General features: G+C 35.8%; 1 protein-coding gene across 1 annotated transcript in view; it reads left to right on the top strand.

The window, feature by feature from the left end:
- Nucleotides 1–24,119, top strand: part of HMCN1 (hemicentin 1) — a 408,502-nt gene that overhangs the window by 148,246 nt on the left and 236,137 nt on the right. Inside the window, exons 6-11 of the mRNA XM_023533191.1 lie at nucleotides 266–372; nucleotides 10,113–10,233; nucleotides 11,173–11,436; nucleotides 12,689–12,833; nucleotides 16,177–16,298; nucleotides 21,418–21,693. Coding sequence (XP_023388959.1) covers nucleotides 266–372; nucleotides 10,113–10,233; nucleotides 11,173–11,436; nucleotides 12,689–12,833; nucleotides 16,177–16,298; nucleotides 21,418–21,693 — 1,035 coding nt within the window. The remainder of the gene's footprint in view (nucleotides 1–265; nucleotides 373–10,112; nucleotides 10,234–11,172; nucleotides 11,437–12,688; nucleotides 12,834–16,176; nucleotides 16,299–21,417; nucleotides 21,694–24,119) is intronic.

Genomic DNA, 24,119 nt, shown 5'->3' with positions numbered 1-24,119 from the left:
GTTATCTAGGATGGCTTTGGAATTATGACTGTAGTCTGCCAACTGTTATCCTCATTTTAAGATCAAATTAGCACAGCAAATAGGAATCTGTGACTTCAGTTTCAGTGTCCAGAAATCCTGAAATTAAGTATTTTTTAGACATAAATAAAAGTGTTTTAAGCCATAGAAACAATGTCTATCAGGTAACTTATACTAGAAATGTATACAGCTAGTATACATAACTGAAACAAAGGTTATACTTGTTACCTTTATGTCTGCCTTTCAGGGAAGCTGATAAAAAAGGGATTTGGCCTGAAAGAGCTCTTAAATATCCATAACTCTGCCAAGGTGGTGAATGTTAAAGAGCCAGAGGCTGGAATGTGGGCAGTGAAGGTACTGTTATTTTACAAAGTCTGTTTATTATTTTATTTTGATGTTGGCATGTTCAACAAAGTACATACAATACTTTATTTAAATCTTCTCTTGCAATCAACGAGAGTGCTTTTACTAGGAAGCAATATATGTAGAGCATTTGTTGGTCTCTTGATCACATGAATTCGGCAGTGTCGTCTTGATGACCATGAAAGGCATGGTCACACGAAATGTGCCACACAAAATACACTTAAAATTCTCAGATACTTTCCTTGTCAACAAATCTGTAGATTGATTGTGTAACCCACTTCATGCCTCTAAAGCAGGCGGAGATGGAGCTAGTAGAGAACAATGAATGATTAGGGCCCTAGGCTCTGGTGTGGAAGTGCCTGGGTTTGAATCTCAGCGCCACCACTTAAAAGCCGTATTACCCTGGGACTAGAACTTCTCTGTGCCTGTGTCCTCCTCTGTAATATAGGGATGACAAGAATAGTCCTTCACTTTACAGAACTGTGTGAGGAATTACATTCAGATGATACAAATGAAATACTTGATTGACGTAGTTCCTGTTTCAAAGTAAGCACTCAAGTACTGTTGGCTATTATTATTTGGTGGCTCTATATTCATTTTTCACTTTAACACAAGATGGTATTTGTATCCTAGAATTACATTAGGTAGTATGTATTCACTGTAAGAAAGTATTGTATTTTGGCAATATGGAGGAAAGAGGATAACACCCAAAATTCAAGATACCATAAATCTCAGATCTATCTAGTTTTGTTACGAATCATATGTGTGGCCCACTGTGGTAGATGTTCTGAGTGACTTGCCCATAGTTTTCAGACTTTTCAGTGGGCTCTGGCCTACTTCCAACTCCACAGTCTGCGTTTCTGTGTCTGAGAGTCCCCGCCCCGCCAGAACAAAAGAAGGCTGTTCTGCTGGAGGCTTAAACTCTGGGGAACAGCTTTTAGCCCCTGTAGGAATAAGCTCAGGTTGTCCACAATGGGAGCCGGATTAAAAGCGCACGCTTAGTTAGCTGCTTTCCTTTCCCTCTGTCACTTCCTCTTTTTTATTAGCATCCTTTAAACCTCCTTAATAAATGACTTGTTGTATAATCCTTCTAGGACAACTCAAGTGAAGATACCCCTTGTGTCGTTTACTTTTTTTGCCGTCTCAGCTTTCCTACATAACACATGGGGTTAATGAGCACGTGATTTAAATAACAGAGCTACTGTGAAAACAGATGGAGGTGTTATGCCGTAGAAACTGGAAGTACTATTTTTGCGTGCCAATTTTTGTTTTTGTTTTTTTTTTAAAGAATGACTGTATAAACTTGCCCAGTTTAAAGGATGAAAGTTTCCACTGTAACTTCAGTCAGATCATAGAATATTAGTTCTTTATTCTCAGAATTCTCGGCCTTTGTTGGGAAAGTAGAAACTGTAATGTGGATTTTTTTTTTTTTTTTTGGAGCTGGATAATATGGAAGAAGTCATTGTGAAATAATAAAATCCCGTAATTTCTTATTGAATGGAACAGGAACAGTTCCATTATTCCCATCTGATGGTTTTATTCACCCAGTTCCTTACACGTGATAGTTCTTCGATATTTATTGAGTGTATTGGCAATAATGTAGTGTTTGCTGCTACATTTTAAATAAATTTGACCAGATTTGATGTGATAATCATTTTGGCCAACTTGCCCAAAATATGAGTAGTATTGAGTGTGATTTTCTGTGACCGCAGTAGGAAGGATTATAAGAAGTTTTGAGTCTCCTTTTTTTCTCATTTTAAGCCTAACCTAAGCCAGTGTCCTGGACTAGCAGGTCTGCTAAGGCAGTTTGGTGTTGCTTTCTGAATAGAACATTTAAGTTATTGTGAAATATGTACAAATGATGCCATTCTTCTGTATTATTAGCAATTTATTGTGAAGTATTTGAACCCATTTTAATACCAGTGGTATATACTGCTCCCAGTGGTATTTCCTCTATTAAAACTCTTGCCTACAAGAGGGATATGGCAAATCTGTTGTTTTATCTTGTGACTGCCACACCTACTCATTCAGTCATCCATTCATCAAACATTTACTGAGTGTCTGCTCTTGGCCTTGTTCCCTGATACTTAATGGGAACTAAGCACATTTAAATTGATAATTAGAACAGAGATGCACTGAGGATTAGTCTGTGAGTGAGGAGACAATAAGGTGCTGAAGGGATGGGAACTGTTTAGACAAGTCTCTAAGTTCAGTCTCATAATTAAGAAAAAAATTAAGACAGTCTCTATTATCATATTATCTTAAATTTATATCTAGTCCTCAAGACAAAAGCTTCTGGTTCTGACGTTATGCCATTTCTAGAGAACAATAGTGGTAACTAAACAAAGGACAAGTGTTACAGTGCAACTTAAAGAAAATAAACATATTTGCTCCTATATGAAATACCAAAATAATGTGTCAGTGTGATACAAAGGAGACTGAACTGAACCTACTGATGTAAATATTGCAGCTGACTTCGGATCTCTCTTTTGGATGGATAATGAACGATAATGTTTTACATGTGTGTTTTCTCAAGAAGAGAAATGTCTGCGATTAGATAGTACATCCTTGGTGCTATCTCCCATGCACTCTGCTATCTGGAAAATGTCTACTCTATCAGGAGAATTAATAATGGCTTTTCGAATGTTTCGCATAACAGTTTTTATCCCAAGTACGGAGAACAATCTGTTATTTGACCTGAGCGTGGTATTCAAGGACCACCCAATTGAGCCCCAGCCTGATCTTTCTAGTTCTCTTCCATCACTTGCCTTCACACTCTAGCAAATATAATCGGTACTGTCTCGTATGTACCCTCTGTCCTGTTCCACATTCTCGTGACCTGTGCTTTCCATTAAGCTGTCCCTTCTACAGTTCCCTTCCTTGCAGTCTGACTTATAACTGTCCCCTAAAGCTCAAGTGGCAACATTTTTATCAAACCTTTTCTGACTCTATCTAAAATGCTCTCTTTTCTCTCTACCTTTCTCCTGCAATTTTTTGCACCTCCTTTTTGCATTATTTCTCCCCTTATTTATTTCTGTATAGATTTTCTCTTCCTATTTTACTATAGACCAAGATTTTGTCACTAGTGTGCTAGTATATGCCACCATGCCTGAGAAAGAACTATATAAATGTTCATTAATAAAAGTTAATACGTTCATTCTGTTGATATCCAAGGATACAGGTGAAAGAGTTGATTTAGTTAGCTGATAGTTGATGTACCGGCACAAAACACTAATTTTTCCATGCTTTAAAATGCTTTGAGAATGACAGTATTTTTTCCCCTTCTTTGGTTTCTCTTTGAAGCCCTGATAATTGTTTTTCTATAACTTATTAGGACAGTTTTACAAAACCGAGGCAAGGAGTAAACTTATCTGTATAGTTCCTATGAATGACTCAGATATTTTTGTTGTCTCTGATGCAGGTAAAAGCGCGTTAAAAACCAGTAACTGAAAAGAATGTCGTTTTCTTACAAACAAAAGAGAAGATTGTTTTATGTCCCTGAGCTCCCATTTGTATGGGAGCTACAAATCCTGGATCTTATTTCTGAAAAGCAATATAAAATTTCCATTCAGGGAGCTGTATCCATATAGAGAACGTTTAAACATAACCTCTCAACTCTCAGGCCAAATCTTGTCTCCAGCTGTTTAAGAGAAACTTCTGCAAAGACATTAAATACTTGTCAGCATCCATGAGGTTTCGGTGGTACAAACTGTTTCTGTTAGTCTAGGATTATCAATGTGGTCATGTAATTTAACACATCCCCTAGGGTAGCTTTCCATTAAGTAAATTTGGATAAACTGTCCTTAGATAATCTCCCAACCACATGATTATATTGAGATTCTGAAACTAGCAGAAATATTTTGGTTTTAGATAGTTATGTTGGTTGCCAGAGCCTACTAATGCATTTTCTAAGGATAAGGACATTTTAGAAACCATACTCAAGTAGTGTAGACTTGTTTAGGAATCATAATTAAATAAACCTCAAGTCTACAAAGGACCACACAAGAAGAATATTATGCTGGCCTCCAATTATTTCTCACCTGGTGACTTCTGAATAAGCTTGGAGACTACCCCAGGTGTGTTATTTAAATGGATTAGGTGCAACATTATTTCAATGTCTTGGATCAATGGAATGCTTTATAGATTTTTTTTTTCCTGGAAAATTCCCAGTTACTTTGCCAATATCAGAGTGCCAACCAAATAGGATGTTTGCCTTTTTTTTAAAAAAAAAGATATCTGTATACTTATATATGTATAAATGAACATGCGTATGTACATATATTTAAATAGAATTTATTTATCTAGCTGGCATTATTATATCTTTGCGGCCAGCACAATGCCTAACCCACACTACGTTCTGTGTAAGTATTTGATTGAAACCATCATATTCTTTAATTTGTAAAGAATAGTTATGTCATTTAAGAGAAAATACTTTGAAAAGAGTTGGGCATCTATTTTAATTCAAGATCCACTACTTAATATCTTTTTAACATCGCAGAAATTACCTAACCTCCCTAAATCTGAGAAAAATAGAGGAAAGTAATACCTATTTAATATTGTCATGCTTAAATTGATGTTGGTAAAGTGCTTAAATGGTTTCTGACACATGAATGCTAAAATTAATTAAATTAGTTATTCGTCTTGAATGTGGATAAACTGTTTCTATACTTTCCATTAATGCAGTTACACATGAAGTGTTTTTTTTTTTAATTTAGGCTTTTATTATTTTATGAAACACTGAAAGTCTTTAGGAGAGAGAAATGAAAGCCAGCTCTATCAATCACATTTTAATTCAATTTGTAACAGAGCGGGCTTCTCATTTAGTACCTGGAGGAATTCTCACTGGCTTAATACAAGAAAATTAATTCCCCAGTTATGTTACAGGTCCTGTGGGGGCTGATATGATGTTCTTCACACAGTCACTCAGGAATCCGAGCTGATGGAGGCACCACCATAATTTAGAACATACAGCCTCTTCAGTTACTTTCGTGGGGGAAAAGAGAATGTACATTGAGTTTTTAAAAAGGAGGAATTTGTGTCATTTGGGAATGACGCAGACATCTCTATGAGTGACAGACACATTTCACTCCCTTTATGTCACATTGGCCAGAGCTGTTATCCTGGCCTAATGACATGCAGGAGCTGGCTCATATTATCTCAAGGAGAGTCGATTATGCACTTTCTCTTCCTAACTTTGTATTCATCGATGTCATGTTGGGAGCTTGAAATCAGCCATGTTGGTAGTATTTACACCACAGAAATGGGAAAATGCCAAAAATTAAGGCTTTCTTTTTTCAAAGAGCAGTTTAGCAACACTCCATTAACCCAAGCCCTCCTAGGGTTAGTGGAGTGTATTTAGAAATGTAGAATGGTAAATGAATACTTGGAGGATATTATTGTCTTTTAGGCCATAGGGTCCAAATCAACTGAGAGATTATGTTATCCTAAAATGCCGTATATAGACTTAGGTACTATAGGAAGAGTATTGAACTTGGAATAATTGCAATTTAACATGCTGTCTAAACCTAGGCAAGTAATTATTTCTTTGAGCCTCAGTTTCTTTATGGTGCTATAAAATCATCTTTGGGTGTCATAAGATTTTATGAGGTAATGTGTGAACGTGCTTAGCATAATGCTTCTAGGAAAATTCAAAAATTCTTGATGAGTCGATGTTTGCTGGTCCTAGGGGAGTCTACACTTACTAAATGCCTATTGAGTAATATTTTGTATGTGATGAATATGACATAGTTATTCTTTGAAGGAATTTTCAATATAGAGATGTATTTAATAGCCCTTTATCCTTAAATTCAGAAGTAGTTTCATCTGTAACAGAATTGACAAAGAAGCCAGAGAACTTTCCTGGAGCTCTCCATGGTGCTTGCTCCAAGGGACTTCAGCCTGTCCTCATCCTTTATTCCTCAAAGACTCACCCCCATTCAGAAACCTAGACTCTGGTCCACTCTCTTCCTTCTTTTCTCCTACTGCTTTGTGAATCACAGTTACCTGTTTACAACTTCAGGTTGCAGTAGATACCTAGGATAACCTCATCTTTGCCTCAGATTTACTCACATTGCACCGGCCTCTTTATTCCTGAATCAAACCCTTATATGACTTGACCAACATGACATTCTAACTCAGAGAAGTAACATAGCTAATTATAGACTTTCAAAAATTTCATGAATAAATATGCTATTTGAAATACAACTCTCAGAATTTCTAGCCCACAGAAACCCTGTCCAGTGTCCGGTGTCTAGAAAATTTCCTGTTCAGCTTGGAGCCATTATGCTGCTACTAGATTCTCTTTTCTTAAAAGTACAGAAGCCACGAGCTTAGGCTCACTCTGTCCAGGAGTGATACTTCAAGAAATTCAGTGGTGGAGAGATGCCTTTTGGAGCCAAATTCTAATTTTAATATAGCCTGCAAGTTAAATCTACATGATATAAAGACCAAATAGAAAACCATTAAATCAGGAATTTTGCTCCTACTAATTTCATTGCATATATAGAAGAATGATACTAAGATATGGCTAAAATCACTTAGAAGGGAAAAGAAGGGGAAAGATTATGCAGCTGCACTTCTCTGCTTGACTCAGTTACAGAATTAGCTGAATTCTCTTTGCCCCGCCAAGACCTGCTTGAGATTTAGTTCTCCTCCAACCCCTCTATGTCCGTAACATGTGACGACATTTCTGGAGTTGCTGAGAGCTTCCTTTCTTACGGTGTCCTTGCCTTGTAATCATTCGTGTGTCGATTCTAACCCTTTGTGCTTTTGATGCAGTACAAAGCTCAGCCCCTTCGAAAATCTCACAGGAAGGAAATCCACTAATAGCTATCGTTTTGGGAGTTTAGTAGATTTTCCTGTAGATTTGGGGACATGTCTTGAAGTACCTTGTGCCCTTATATTTTCTCTTTGTCTCCATTTCATTTCTGTTTCTCTCCGATGATTGTCTCAGGAATTTCATATGACTTTTCTGTTATGTAGAGCACATCGGCATATTTCAACCTTTACAGAAACAAACATAACTGAATCCATTGAGATGATCATAAGAAAAGCATGTGTAGTTATAGAAGTCAGTTTCATTAGGTTCACATTCTGGCTCTGCCACCTGCTGTATCTGTGACATTGAGCAAATGACAACCACTCTGATCTGTAAAATGAGGAAAATAATAGTACTATCTCACAGAGGCTTTTGTGAAAATTAAAGGTGTTAATTTATATAAAAGTTTTAGACTGTTGTACAAAATGCATTTCATATACGTTAAAACTTCTTTCACCTTTTCTCATTTACTGGTTTGTTTTACCATCATTATACCTAAAATCTTTCTGTTCCTATTGCACTAATATTTGAAATGGGGAACTCAGCTAAGAAACAGACTAAAATAAACTATTGGCACTTTCTCATGAAGAAATTTAATGTGATGTTTTGTGTTCCTAAAATATCATCCAAATGTTATTGCAGTTTTTTAAAGAGAATGATTAAAGAATGATAAATGCATGTGTGAACTAAATTAGTTTAATTTTTTTATTATATTTTAAACCATAATTTTGCTTTATTTGTCACATCCTTTGCTCCTATTACCCTGATTAATCTAGAATTGGATATAGTTGTGCATAAAAACTGACTCCCTTGGAACTATCTTTTCAACCCTTTTAAATTACGTGCAGATATTCCCACTGCTTATAGTATAACAGAAAAATGTGAAATTAAAATATTTTTAATTTATTTCCCTTCATGTTTCAAAGAACAGTCAACCCATGTTCTTATTTCCACATACTTTTTTAGTGTGGCAATTTTAAGGATTAAAATTAATTTATTTTATAATAATTTTATAGAAATCATAAGGGGCTCTGTCTTCATTAACTCAGTTTTATTTTGATGTACTATTTAGCAACAAGGGATACCATATTTTCAAACCCTTCGGTAGTTTATAATGTCCTCGCTTAGATATTAAGCACCACTCATTTCACATGGGATCTGTCAGTTGGTTTGTACACAGAACGCTTGGCAGACAGTTAGCACTTGATAGCTGTCATTTGGGAAATTGTTTCTTATTTTCCCCCGTAGCTTCACTAGCTCCTTTATCATAGGGACTTTCTGAGCAGCCAGACAACTAACAATGGTATATGATGTCAGCGAATGAATCTAACTCCACTCATCGTAATATGAACCATTTTGTTTGTCCACACATGAAATTAGAAGGAAATAGCGTCTTCAATAAAGCCCTACATTATCTAACGCAGAAATTAGACTTAGCAAGGTTTTTTCTTTATAACTGGGAAATCCTCGATTTAAAATTGAATCATGATTCAGTTTCCTTTTTTGTGTCTATTGTGTAAAATTTGTTACATATTTTTCTTTAGAAATAATGGAACGGGTGGCACTCTTGAGACCCCTGCATTGACACATGTAATCCTTTGTAACCCTTATAAAAATGAGCCGTAGTAATTAGCAGCGTCATTTATGCTAAGAATACAATGGCACTGTTTTAATGAAGATGTGTCGTTTCTTTTTCCTCGCTTTCATTTGTCTTTTCTTTGAGTTCTTGCAGGTTCTGCTCAATGAGGAATAAATTTGGTAGCAACAGGGACATATCTCGTTACCCTCCCTCCTCTCATAATAAGAAGAAGCCACGGTGATTTAAGGAATGCTGCAATTTAGCTTACCTTCAGTCATTCCTGTGATACCTAAATATTTGTTGAAATTGAGATAGATGTTTGGTGCCCTGGTGTTCTCATGTGAATGCTTTTCTCTTACTCCTATCTCCTCCTTCTCCTTAAATCCTGCTATCATGTAAAATCGAAAATCTCGGAGGCCTTATCTCTGTAGTGGTGATAATGATATCTAGCTGATAGCATTGTTAATGAGGATTAAATAAGCCAATTTACTTAAAGAGTCTGGGCATAGAGAACAGGACCAGTAAATGTCAGTGCTATTATTTTATCCTATGGCCCTAATCCAAATTATTTATTATTTATGCACACATGAGTCACTTTAGTACTCACATGTCATTCAATGTTTAGTGCAGCCATCATCCCCTTTAGGAGGTTTGAGTTGAACTACAGGCTGGTCTGTGCTCCTTTTATGTGTTTCTGTCACTGCATCATAGTAAAGATTTCTGTTTCTCCATCCGCCCCCCTCACTAACCATGAGCTCTTGGAGGTTGAGGACCGTGTTTTACTTGCCTTTGTGTCTCAGGCACTGCGTGCCCTGGCCAGACACTGGTGAGGCAAGCGGGCTGGTTGGCTGAAATCTGGATAATTTCTGCTCTCATGCTCATCCTGGCTATCTTCTCAGAGGCGGAGAGAAAAGAACTATCTTTCATAACCGCACCTGGACTGTATAGGGGAGAAGATTTAGTCATTAATTCATTTCCTGAGTATTTGCTGAACATTTACCGTGTGAACCACAGTGAACAAATCAAAGGTCCATATCCTAAGGAGCTTTTACAGAGTCATTTCAGGCTCCTTCACTAGTGACTAAACTCCCAAGTCTTGTCCTGGGTCGATGGCATGACAGACGCGGAGCTGCTGGACCTCATTGGGCATGCAGTGTGTTGCTGAACTGTAATTTAGAGCGGTCCCTGCGATGTGTATTGTAGAACGCTCAGTCCACAACCTTGATTATTGGACATCGATCTTAATTAAACACTCTATAGTTCCCATATTGGTGTTTAGTGTGACCGGCATTCTGGATCAGCTGCTGATGGAGTTTGTCATTAAATGCTTTTCAGACGTCTAGCAGTGGAAGGCACTCTGTTCGCATCACCGGCCTCAGCACTATTGATTTCCGAGCTGGTTTTTCCCAAAAGCCCACCTTGGACTTCAAAAAAACAGTCAGCAGACCAGTGCAAGGTTCGTATGTGCTTATCACTTGAATTGGCATAATCTCCAAGTAAAAATATTTCTCAGAATGTCTGTGATTTTTTAATTCCGTGGTATTCGATAAAATTGGGAAGCATAGTATCTTTAAACATGATTGCTCTCTTAGCCTAGTCTCTGTTTTTCAACGTGTAGTCCCAAGACTAGTGATATTGAAATCGCTCAGGGTGATGGTCAAAAATTCAGATTCCTGGGCCATGCCCCAGATCTCTTGCATTGGACCCCAAGGAGGTAGAGTCTGGGAATATGTACTTTAAGGAGCACCCCAGTTGATGCCTATACTTATTACACTTTGAAAACTACTGACCTGGATTTCGAGACTTCCTCTTACTAACATCTATAAATTGCCTTACTGTCAAGGTGAAAATGTGGATTGCGTGTGTCTATATATGGCTTAAAAATTAACGTATATTATTACATGATCAAAGGTGAAATTATTACTGATTTTTTAAAGCTTGTTCTTCCTTTTATTTTATTCATGCATGATTATTTACAGTTTTATAACTACCAAAAAGCTCAAACTTACTATGACTCTTTAAATTTCTTTTTCTGGCTCTTGTTCATTTATGTTTATTGCTGCAGTTTCTGGAAGGATACAGATAGTGAATCTTTAAAAATATTCATGAAATCAAACATCACATAACAACACAATATTCACAATTCAAATTTTTCTACATATACGTAGTTAAAATACCACAAAAACAATCACTTAGGAGTGCCTACATTTCTCTGGTCATGAATAAATTGTCTTTTACGTAGAAAAGTTTCTACAACTGGGCCACAGTGTGTTGGGCTGTCTGTGGTACTCATACTTGTGGTACTCGTTATCTGTTATTGTATTCAAAAACTTACTTGATGTCAAACCTTAATTGTGTATTACCTGTAAGTAATAACGAAGTCTTTCTCTTGTAGGAATACCTACCTATGTGCTGCTGAATACTTCTGGAATTTCAGTCCCAGCCAGAGTAGATCGTCTGGAACTTCTGAATATCTCGGGCAGTTCTCTTAAGACTATTCCTGTTAAATATTACCCAGATCGAAAACCTTATGGCATATGGAATATTTCTGACTTTATACCACCAAATGAAGCTTTCTTTCTCAAAGTAGCAGGCTATGATAAGGACGATTATCTCTTCCAGAGAGTATCGAGCGTTTCCTTCTCCAGTATTGTCCCAGGTGAGACATCATTTTATTCAACATTGGGTTATCGATAACTTCAGAAGGTTCCAACAGGTAAAGAATGGACTATAAAGTCAAAAACAATGTCCTCACATTGTTACTGGGTCACTGGATTGATGAGCACTTGCCTTTTAGGTAATGCACCTTTTCTTAACCATAAAATGGCACATCCAAAGTTTAATGTAAGTCTCACTGATTTTAGATCTGAAAATTTTAGTTACTTCTATCAGTGTAAGAACGTCAACTGGCAATTTCTCTCACTTCCCCTAAAAAACTTGGCACACGTGTTTAATGTGGGATTAAGCTATCTAAATTGGTTAAGTGGGCTAAATGTTTATGTACAGTTGTCAGAAACCTTCTACTTTGTGGTCAGTAGTTCATTGTACACAACTGATGATGACTCTGTCTTTATTTGGTAAGTTGGTTAGTTAGGTAATTAGTAAACTAGTTACTTATATGTTTGCTTTATATAGAGATGAGACACAGATTCGAGATTATTTGGAACCATCAGGTAGCATTTGAGTTTGTCTATACTTGAGCTCTTTCTTGAGGCTGATGATTGAACTCTGAAACTTTAGAACTGTAGCTAGAACTGTAGACAAATTTGTAGAACGATTGTTTCTAATATTGTACTATTGAATGGGGGGTGGGGGGACAGCAATTTATCATTTATACATAAGGCTGTAATTTGGAAAATTCCGGAACAACTCTACAGCTATTGTTTAATAGCCGTAGAATGGTGAGAATAGAACCAACCTCACTATTCCTCATATACAGTATTCAAACTTATTTGTTGGAGCCCTTAAATTGAATACTTTAAAATCTATTGGATTCTTAAAAATCAGTTTTTCCGTTCTTTTTAGGAAAATAGTCACCCTGTAAATTCAAAGATGTGGGTTCTTTACATACATTTACACTTTTGAAATCAGAATGTGTTCTACAATTGGTGGTATATTGTAACTAATTTGGTACTTTTTTTTCTGTTTTGTGGTAAAAAAAATAATGTCACATGTTTAATCAATGGAGTCTTAGATTCAATGAATACTTTAGTAAGAGATTCATAGAGATACTGAAATTAATAAGCTTTGAGCAAAGATATGATTAAAGTGATTTTTAGTAATTTAGATTAACTGGAATGCAGAGGATTTACTGGAGTGATTTAAAAATGATGCTTTTGAATGGTTCAACAGAAAGCACCTAATATTGTTGTGACCTTCTTGCCCATGGTTTTTTTTTTTTTTTTCCCTAGATGCTCCTAAAGTCACAATGCCTAAGAAGACCCCAGGGTACTACCTGCAGCCAGGCCAGATCTCCTGTTCTGTCGAGAGCCTTTTGCCGTTTACCCTGAGCTTCGTCAGAAATGGAATTACACTTGGAGTAGACCAGTATTTAAAGTGTGTAAATGTTTTCATTGGTAGTAATTTATAGCATTAAACATCTAAATACAAATAATACTTATTTATAAAAAATACTTATTTTAATCTACTTTTTTACTGGAAATTCTCATTTATTTGCTCCATAGTCTTAGAATATAACAGTGAACAAAACAGACAGAGGTCTGTGCCCTGCAGAACTTCTATTCTAATGGACGAAGACAGAAAACAGATGATACATATAATGTTAATATAATACATGTTAGAATACATTTAAGAGTTGATTTGATTTTATAGAATCTGGATTTTATACAAATCGAGGGCCCCTTGTTAAGAAAAAAGATATAAAATTAAGACTAGAAAGTTAGGTACCGGACCTTGGAAGAGTCCTTACAAGTAAGAGGCCCTACAGTTTGAGCTTTGTTAGCTTCTGGGCAAATGTGTATCTGAAGCTGATTTTAAGTGTTATGAGAAATGAATCTGATTAACATTATGGCAAAATGTAGAGCAGGTTAATTGGGACGAGTAATGCTGGCAGGTGGGGTGCATGTGATTTTGGCCAAGTTGCAATTTTAAAATTCAGAATAAGGGACATTTGTGCAAAGACCTAAACATGGTGAGAGAAATGGCCATGCAGAAATCCAGAGAAAGGTGTGCGCATACCAGGGACAGCAAGTGCAAAGGCACGAAGGCCAGAGTGAACAGGGCGTGTGGGAAAGACAGACAGGAAGGACATTAGCGTGGCCAGAGCCAGGTGAGCCAGGAGGAGAAAGGTAGGAGATGAGATCATGAGATCAGGGAAAAGTGATGTGTGCTGGGGGTGGGGTGACAGGTGGCCACTGCCTATGACAATGGGAGTGGGCTATAGGGCACCAACTGACCTTGTTAAGAAGGGTAATGCTTTTAGATAAAGCTAAGTAATCTAATCACAAAAATTAAGTAGACCTTGACAACTAGAGGATAATTTCTGGAAAAAAATTTTTTTTTTTTAACTTACTGTGAAACAAACTACATTTTGGAATTATTTATAAAACTTCTACGCTTTTAATTAAATAGTAACATAAATAACTTCCATAAGATATTAAATATTTAACTGTCTTAGTTGAGACAGTCTCTTTATGGGGGGAGGTCATTTTAAGTCAAAAGTATGGCAGAAATATTCATTAGAACTTTAGAAATATTTTCATTATTTAAAGACCGAACTATATTATTTCCTGCTACTTTTTTCTCACATAGTATATCTTGATGATTTACTTAGCCGCATATTTAATAATGATAAATTAAACATAACTGACCAGGATATCAAATGATGAAGCTGCATAACTGAATGATGAAATCAAATAATCTGCTTCACGTTTAAATAGTAACATTTTTCAAAGACACGAGATTCTTTATAAACATTAATTCATTAATTCCATGCGGTTTCTGGGAGGTAAGCCACAAGAATTCTTTCTCTCGTTTTTTCAGCTCTGTGATCCAGAGATGTAACATGCCTTGCTGACATATATTAAAGCTTTTTGGATGTGAGGGTCTAAAGACAGAATTAAGCATGGGTGATGATGGATTGATACTCTATCCTTGATTCACTCACACATCTCTGCCCTACGTTTCCTAAGAACTTGAGACGTATGACTGAACCTTTGCCATGTGAACTGCTGAGGGCTGTAAGGGAGAGTTTGTTTGCATTCGCTGCAGAACTCATTTTTATATGACATATTCTTCTCCCTATTGCAAGGGTCAACTCTTTCAAACTTTTTATTGTGGCCATATTGTCTTAATATCAACTGAGAAGGCTACCTGAAAGAAAATTATTTTCATGTAATATTTTACGAATAAGAGAGGAACTAGGATAACTGTAAAGAATATTCCTCAAGCAATTTGTACACTGGTTGTGTGCCTTTGAACAAATTGTCTTTCTTTCTGGAGCTCAACTTTCTCTTTTTTGAAATGAGGGACTTGGAACTAGAAAAAATTGTCACTTTCTGTTCTAAATTTCCACATGTAAAGTTTTTGATAAATCCTAAAATATTTTCGGCTCTGAAATAGGTGCTACAAAGGACACAAAAGACATATGTGTTTCAAATTTCTGCCTTCCTGGAACTTACCAGTACCCCCTAGGCCACGACAGTTATAAACCCGGGTTTAGCATACTGCTACTAAGCATTCAAGATATAGCCTATGTGATCAGTACAGCATACAGCACAGTGTTAAGTCATATTTTGTTTTCTTCTGAACGTGACAATAAGGACCACTTATAGTCCCTATTGTATGCCCAATTGAAAGGAAATGACATTAAGTGAAGTGAATATTCTCAGTTACTAAAATATTTGGAACAATGATCTTAGTTTCTGATTTTGCCGGTGACAGGGACCATGCCCTAACTTTCTCTTACAAACTCTTAAGTTAGTGCTAAATATGTACTAAGTGCCCAGTTAGTCCTTTGTGGTCGTTTGATGATGGATGTCAAGAGTTATTATTGTGAGGTATTATATCTTACACAACTTTCTGACTTCAGTGGAAAGTGTCTTGACTCTGTAATAGGTTTTCATCTCATCTACATCTTGAATATTTAAAAAGGTAATAAATAGCTATAAGAAAAAATTATAAGAAAAAATTATGAAAATATTTATGACATTTCAATCATATTTTAAAACAAAATAATGCCTGTTTTCTAGACTATTGGAATCTTTTAGGTAAGGATTAAATATCTGTTACTCTATTACTAAGATATTTCTAGATAATGAGAAATAACTTGAACAGTGTTAGAAAACAAAGTATGTATTTATTAAATGGATGAATACACAATATAGCAAAGGGATTTTATTTTTTTAATCTAAATGACGAAGTTGACAATGAAACAATTTTCTTTTTCTTTTCTCATTTTATACATAGATTGAAACAGAAATGGTATATAGCCTTATGTGGAGCTTATATATAAAGAAGTTAAAGAGAATTTATCTTTTTGGAATCAAAAAGTCTATTTTCTATCTTTAAACTGGTTGAATTGCTTTGTCTAAGAAGCTTACTGAACATGACCCAAAACTGAAAATGACAGAGGAAGGAAGAGAGGATTTAAGGAATGTTTCTCTAACAGCTCTTAATTTTATATTTCCCTAAAGAAATTTATAATCTCTATAACTTATTGTCTTTGATGTGTCTTTGCTCAGAAAAGAGAAGCTCAACTTTCTAATTAGAGTATAAAAATTGTGCAATGTTAAGCTATAAAGGATTCTGCAGCTTAATCTATTTATTTTCTTTACATCGTTATTTTGAATGGATGCTTCACAATAAATAGTGGAATCACTGCTTTCAGCTGGGTCTTATTTTTACAATAACTAAAAATGTTCCTGTTTCTTTACCCCAGAGAATCTGCCAGTGTGAACTGGGATATTGAAAAGGTCACTTTGTCTGACGAAGGCTCCTATGAGTGCATCGCCGTCAGCAGTGCAGGAACTGGACGGGCACAGACATTTTTTGATGTGTCAGGTAATTATCACTCAGTGCTTTGTAGTTGCCTGAGTGTTAAGGCAGCTCCGGAAATGAGATATCGCTCCCTATTAGTTGTGTGACCTTCTTTGGACCAATTACTTTAGGAGTGAGTGCCTTGGTTTCCCTAACTATAAAATAAAGATAATAATAGTAACTGTAGATGTGAGGATTCAATGAGGTAATCTGTGTAGAGCACTTAGAAGAGAGCTTGACACATAGAAACACTTAATAGACATTAGCTATTATTTTTTGTTGTTGTTATTATTATTATTATTATTATTACTTATGGTGACATTGGTTAACTAAATCCAATAAGTTTCAGCTGTACACTTTAACAGTAAGGCATATATATATTTACACTGCGTGTTCACCTCCTACAGTTAGATTTCATTCTGTCTACCTCCTCCTTCCCCACTCCCCTCTACCTTCTGGTAACCACTAGTCTATTGTCCATGTCTATGAGTCTCTGTTTGTTTGTCCTGTTCATTTGTTGCTTTTAGGTTTATATCCCATATATAAGTGATATCTTATGATTTTTAACTTTTTCTGTCTGGCTTATTTCGCTTAGCATTATCTCGAGGTCCATCCATGTTGTCTCACAAATGACAGTATTTCATCTCTTCTTATGACATTGTTATTATAGGGGGCTTGATAATTATTTTTTTGAAATGGTCATATAGCATTTTCCTCTGAGAAAATAAAATTAAGAAAAGGAATGGATCTCTTCTGACAATTATAAGGTTAAACTTTCTGTTTCCCTCCCCCATATTCACAATGAGCAAGAGCTCTTATGAATGGATTCTGACATCTAAATTGAAGACAGTAATCAAAGTGAACACCGAAGATAGTAATGAAAATGATCACCTTCAAGAAACGCAGAACCTCAGTGGCTACAGTATTGGTATTAAGAAGGGCAGGAGACATGCTCATTCTTTTACATGTAGATGATATGTTTCTGATGAATAAAATGGGAGGCAAGGCTCAGATCATCTTATAAAGTAAAATATCTTTTCGTGAAAAAAATTATTTTCTCCTCTAATCTCCCAGAATTCTTAGGAAAACAAAAAAATTATCATAAATTATTAATGATCAGAATTTAAGCCACTTAACTCAGTATAAATTTAGAATTTATTTCAGACTGTTTTGACTGCATTATATTCTTCCTGTCTTGTAGATTACTGTTGCTATGTGTTTAATAGGAAGCTTATTCTGGCCTAAATGTGACTGCTGAGTTTATAACAATGTCTGTACATGCTTTTAGTATTGATCTGCATTTTCTTGAGACAATTTAAGACAAAAGAAGCTTTATAATTGTAGGATTGCTCAGAAGCCTAAGATTTATATTTGTTATCAATGAGTCCAAACTAACTTTAAAATGGAGGCATGCAAGCATGTTCTTTTTGCAGTAAATTATTTGTATTCTCTTATTCTTAGAAAAACAAAGTTTGTCCTCTGGAACAATTTAGCAAGTTGACATGCATCATAAAGTATTCACGTTTTTTCATCTCCAGTAATTATGAAAAGCATTGGAATTGTATCAACATTCCTCAGCTTCTGAGAAAACAAACACTTGAGCACTCCAGTTGGTTTCCCAGCAATATTAATTAATGGAAGGACAACAGGGAAAGAGGTCTGAGTGAGTTGATTCAGACATGCGTAGAAACTGGGAAGTGCCAGCAAGAACTTGTGAACTGACTTAAGAATTTATCAGCAACTTCTGTGTGCGTTCCACACATGCCCTTCTAGTATGAGTCTCTGCCAGCCGAGCAGTGGTATCACTAGGAAATTGTACTGCGTCTAAGCCAATTTTCAGGAATTGTGTCCCACTCAGTCATGAAAGATGGAGGCAGAAGTATTGGTGGTAATGACAATGACTGTAAACAGCAGAAGGAGTGGATCTTACTTGCTGGGCTACCTTTGGCTTAGCTTTCGAGCCTCAAACCCCCAGCCCACTTCTGAATCTCCCTTAGGCTATGCCGAGGTCCCAGCTCAGCCACCCACTTTACCTACTTAGCAGCCACTGGAATCAGGTGCAAAGTCGCAGGATAATTAGATCTTATATCTTGGACAGGAGTGTTTGGAAACAAGGCATTATGGGATAGTGATATTTTTGTATCACTGTGGACATTATTTTATAAAGTAAAGATCACCCATGAGTGGTTTAAAGAAAAGCTAACGTTCTGCCAATATGTTACCTTATTTTTTTTTCAGCATTTTCTTTTAGCTGACATGTGAAGGATTTTTGGTTCGTTGGAAACCTTGGTTATTGATTGTTTTAAATGCAAAGTAGGGGTAAAAAGCATTATACATCTATTTGCTTGCATATATACACATAGAAACTAATGAATAAAACTGCAGAAGGAAAAATTCTTTTCAAATAATATTTGATAGGTTAGTAATTTTGATGCAAAATTACATCAATTTTTTCTATTGAATTTCTTTATTAACACAGTCCCCCTTCCCCAACACATATGCGCATGCACACACAGTACTAAAACTCTTGGTTTAAGTAAAATACTAGAGGAAACGTGTCAAGAGCATATCAGTGACAGGCAAACTTAAATTAAAATTGCAGTGATACCGTTTTAGAACAAGATAAGATTTGGAAATAATATTACACCACCTCATCATTTTATAGCTAAAGAAACTGAAGCCCAGAACAGACGAATGACCCATTTATGATCAGATGCATAGGTAGTGAGAAGTAGATTCCTGACCTCCTGACTCTCAGCCCACTGATCTTTATGAATGTCACAAGGCCTGTGCTTGTCATTCTTTCTCTTTCAGTTTTGAGGTTCTGCCTCTGGTCCCCTAATCCTACGTTAGTCATTTTTTCACTTAGGGGTGACTGCCCCTCAGATTCCCTGAACCAGGCTATTTCTAGTTGTTTGTTATCTTGGCCTCTTTTGTAACTGCTGTCATCCTCCTTCATCATGTCCCCCATCGCCACCAAATTTGTTTACATATACGTAAATATTTCGGTGTGTTTATTATCTCTAGATATTTATGCATTGGTGGTATTGTATGTCATATTTCAAATCTCATCTGTCCCTGTATGTTATTAGAAAGTTGACATTTTATGTATTTGAATTTATGTATTTAAATTTATATTTATGTATTTGAATTTATAGACCCTGAGGCAGATTTTGCATGCAAGAAGGGTATCGGGAAGTTTTCTAGGGAGAAGCACTTGTAAGGGAGTGAGGGACGTGGAAGAAGTTAGATTGTGACGTATTCACAACGAGAGCCTCAGTTGATCCTTCAGGGAACTGTGGAGCTGGGATGAACCTGAGTCGAGGCCTTCGTTCCCTCATGATGTGGTCACCAGAAGTGGAGTCCAGTAGAAAGAGGGCCTATCTCCGGGGATGTTAGCTCCCTTGGCTACGAGCTGATAGTATCCAACAAGCATAGCAGCTGGAGAAATGGGTGTCTTGGTCCTTAAGGGAGACCTAGCCATGCACTCAGCATCTCCTACCTGCCCACCATGCGGATCTTACATTTTCTAAAAATCTATAAAATCTCTAGTCTAGCTAAAGACATTTGTTTAAAAAGAACAAAAAAGAAAACTACACAAAATATCTTGTGGTCTTCAGAAAGATTTTGGTAGAGTGTGAACACATGCATACAAATAGTCAGTTCCTGGTCTTTGGTGGTCTGTCCCATCTTGTATGTTAGAGTCATAGACACTTAGCACTCGAAGGGGGTCTTTAAGATAAACAAATTCAATCTTCTCAGTTTTCAGATGGGGAAACAAACACTGTGAGTAAATTGGCTTGTCTCACAACTAGTTAGGGGTTGAAGTAAGCAGCCTTTGATTGCCAGATGTAGCAAATAAAAACATAGGATGCACAGTTAAGTTTGAATTTCACATAAGTCTGTCTCAAATATTTCATAAGACTTAGTTATACTAAAATATCATTGGACATTTCTTCAAAGTTCAAATTTAACAAAGCATCCTGTATTTCATTTGTCAAACCTAGCCAGACTCCAGTCAAAGCTTTCTAACCTTGCCATGTACTCTTTCCTCTTGATTCACTAGCTATTTTCAGAAAAGATTTAAAAAAATAACAGAATGATCAAAAATATATTTATTTTTATAATTTAAATTAGCATGTACTTCTTTAAAAATATTTGGGGTACATGGATAACTAAAGAAAAACCTGGAACATATATACGTTTCTTTCCCTCAGAGATAACCACCATGGTTTCGCATATTGCTTCCAGGCTTTGTTCTAGATTTATGATACTCATCTGCATTTATATACCATTTAAAATATAGAAGGATAATTTGAATATGTGATACTGTTTCATAGTTAAACTAAAACAGACATATTGGTTTCCAGCTAGCTGCAGCAGATCATTTTAAAGTATTTGGGCAGAGTGAGCATTATGGGAGCATTAAGATTTATTCTCATGTCTTAACTAGAGCAATAAGTGATTCTCTCTAGAAATATTAGTTAAATATTTAATTAGTAAGTGGCTTTTAACCACATCTGAAATGTGAATACATTAGTCAATGCCTTTTGTGTATACGGCTGTATGTGTACAATTTTATTAAAGGTCTATCCATACTATTAACTTGAACTTCTTAAATCAAAATGTTCCCATCCCGGTCGGGGAACACTCGTCTTACTCTATTGTAGTATTGTGTCTTCTTAATGAGATTGTAATAACCCCCCTTAACGCTGTTACTATCATATTTTTGCCATATTTACCATAACTATTTTCTTTAAAACACTAAAAAAAAAATTTAAATTAAAAAAAATGATAAACTCTGCTTTTTGCAAAATTCAAATCAAGATTTGACTTATTCCACAATCCTAAATGAGTCTAGTCATATTCTTTTGCCATGCCTCTTTGCTTCTCGCAACTATAATTTATAGATTTAGATTTGAATATACTTTGGTATGTAAACATGCACTACTTTTTAAAGCATCTTTCAACTAGATGATAACTTTCTAGAAGTATAGACATTGTGTATTAACGAATAAGTTCTTTCGAACTGCATCTTTTCTACTACATATCCAATACATACTCATTAAAATTTTAAATCATATCTATAAGTGAGCAAAATGGTTTTTTGGGTCTCTTGATTTGAATCTTTTCATTCACACAGAACCCCCTCCAGTTATCCAAGTGCCTAATAATGTTACAGTCACTCCCGGAGAAAGAGCAGTTTTGACGTGTCTCGTCATCAGTGCAGTGGATTACAACCTAACCTGGCAGAGGAATGGCAAAGATGTGAGACTGGCAGACCCAGCAAGAATACGGATCTCAGCCAACCTCTCATTGGAGCTAAGGACTGTGAAATCCACTGATGCTGGAGAATATCAGTGTCTGGTTTCCAGTGAAGGGGGATCATCAGCTGCTTCAGTTTTCCTCACAGTGCAAGGTACAGTGCTTATGGTAACTTCTGAGTTGTATAGTGTCTTTCTGTCTCTCTCCTTTGATCTCTATTCTCCTAAATTGGCCGAGAGTGACAGTATCTAGCTAAACAATTAAAGGTTGAATGATAGAATGCTTGTGGATATTGAGTGGCTTGAAGCGGACTAAACTGGAAACTAAAAGGTCATTAATACATGGGTGACTTTAAAGCTAACACAACTAATCCTAGTAATTGAAGACTTATTTTGAGAGAATAGAAATAGGAAGTGTCTCTGCATAATTCAATGTTTTTAAATTTTCCAATCTATCTTGTGGATTTTTAAAAAAATCTAATTGTTTTAATAATTGATTCAAAAATTTCTTCCCATTTGAGTATTATATTCTTGTCATATCTAACTAATTTATCTGTATTGTTTTAATTTAGGTTTAAGATGTTTCTCAACTTGGTGAAATTTTATTGAAACTTTACCAGAGTCGTTTTTCCTTTATTTATCTTACACACACACACACAGTGCTTATTGAAAATAAACTAATGGTAAGCCAAACTTGAATTATGTCTACATAGGCCAAATGTTCAGATAGCTGGAAACAGTATATTAACAATGGTTTAATGGCTACCAAAAATTTAATGGCTACCAATTATTCAGGAACATCAAATTAAGATCAGAAACTTTCTAAAGCAACTTTTTTAGTAGAATCATATTTGGCTTCTAAATGTCTATAGACCAGCTGGGAGTCTTAATATAATGAGCAAATTACTGTTGGCAGTTTTTCACTGTTAAGCTGAAAGTTTCGGTTGCTGCCTTAGCAGAATATTTCATTTCAGATCCTTGATGTGGGAAACTGATTACATCAGAAATGGGTCTGACTATTTGGTTATGGTATTAGAAACGATTTTATATCATGCCTGAAGTGACACTGTCAGATGATTTTTTAAACAAGGTTTTACCTAAGAGACTGACCATTGAGTTTCAAGGCTAGCTCTTAAAATGTTATTAATGGAAGAAAAGTGAAACTACCTGGAGAGGTAATAAAATGGTTGACATCTGACTCTGGTTTTCTCCCTGGTAGTTGAGATATAGTCTACAGTCTGAATGTGTGTCTTTTGTTAGTTGAGCAGGTGAAACCTCTAGGGAAATGTTGCTTTGGCAAATGGTCGCTACATTTCCACATGGTAAACCGCCTAGATAATTTGAGTCAATCCCCTTGAGATACTAGAATTTTGAAACTATTTTTACCAGGCTGATTGTTTCAGATAAAATGAATACTAATGGACTTAAGAAATGTGATCTTAGTTCTTTACCCTTTCTAAGTCCCCTAGAACGGGATTGTAAAATTAAATCAGAGCCTTCCTTGTTTACCCAGGTTAACATTTTAGCCCATCAGTATTCTGTTTAGTGAATGAGAAGAGTGCTTCTCAAACTTTCATAGATAATTAATTATCCAAGGAACTTAGTTTTTTAAAAGCAGATTTCTGACCCTACATACAGAGATTCTAATTCTGTAGGCTCAGTGTGGAGCCTGGGAACCTGCATTTACAACAGACCTGTCAGGTGGTTTCATGGACATGTTCTGAAGACAGCATTTGAATGTATTCTTCAGAATGAACCCTATAAATCTAGAAATGTGTATCTTTAAAGAAAGCCCTTGACTCTTCTTTTGGGTAAAATAGAATCATTATTATCCAATGATTTAAATAAGTCTTGAAGTAAGATGTTATCTAATATACAAAATATAAATACAAAAACATATGCCATTACAGTGATTATCGGCTAGTCTGTATAATCTCTAGCAGTGTAAATTTGTGTAGAGGAATTATTGTATGGCCTGTAGAGTTGGACTTGAGTTTGAGAGAGTAATTTGGAGGAAAAAAGAATGTTTTAAAAACAAAAACATATTCCAGAGTTGTCGACACTATTTAGAAAAAAATAAAGAGACTCTAGCTCATTGTAGCCATCTGTTCTATATCGTTGAATGCACTATGGAAAAGCTATGGATATGTGATGAAATAACCTTTGTACCTGGGATTATAATGCAGATAATGGAACTCTAAGATATATAAGTATGTAGCATTTATGAGACTATATCAAGACAACAGAAAGTAAAGAAAGAGTCAAAGATATAATTAAAGAAAATTATCCTAGGGAGGAAAAAAATTGTCCTGAATGAGCAAATTGACCAAGGTCAATGAAGGGAAAACTTCATATAGACATATCCTGGCTGAAATTTCAAATTCCTAACGTGAAGAAAAAACTCCATAAGCATACATACTAAACCGATATGTTGTAAAAAGAAGGATAAAAATCAGACTGGTGTCGGACTTGTCAGATATGCTAAAGGCTAAAAGATAATTACAGTGGAGATTCGTCACATTTTGGTCTTAGGGTCTGAACACTTTCCTATTTTTGGTAAGAATTCGTTATTATCTTGGTG

This window comes from Pteropus vampyrus, unplaced genomic scaffold (genome assembly GCF_000151845.1).
Source record: "Pteropus vampyrus isolate Shadow unplaced genomic scaffold, Pvam_2.0 Scaffold98, whole genome shotgun sequence".
Taxonomy (NCBI): domain Eukaryota; kingdom Metazoa; phylum Chordata; class Mammalia; order Chiroptera; family Pteropodidae; genus Pteropus; species Pteropus vampyrus.
This window is presented reverse-complemented; position numbering and strand designations above follow the sequence as displayed.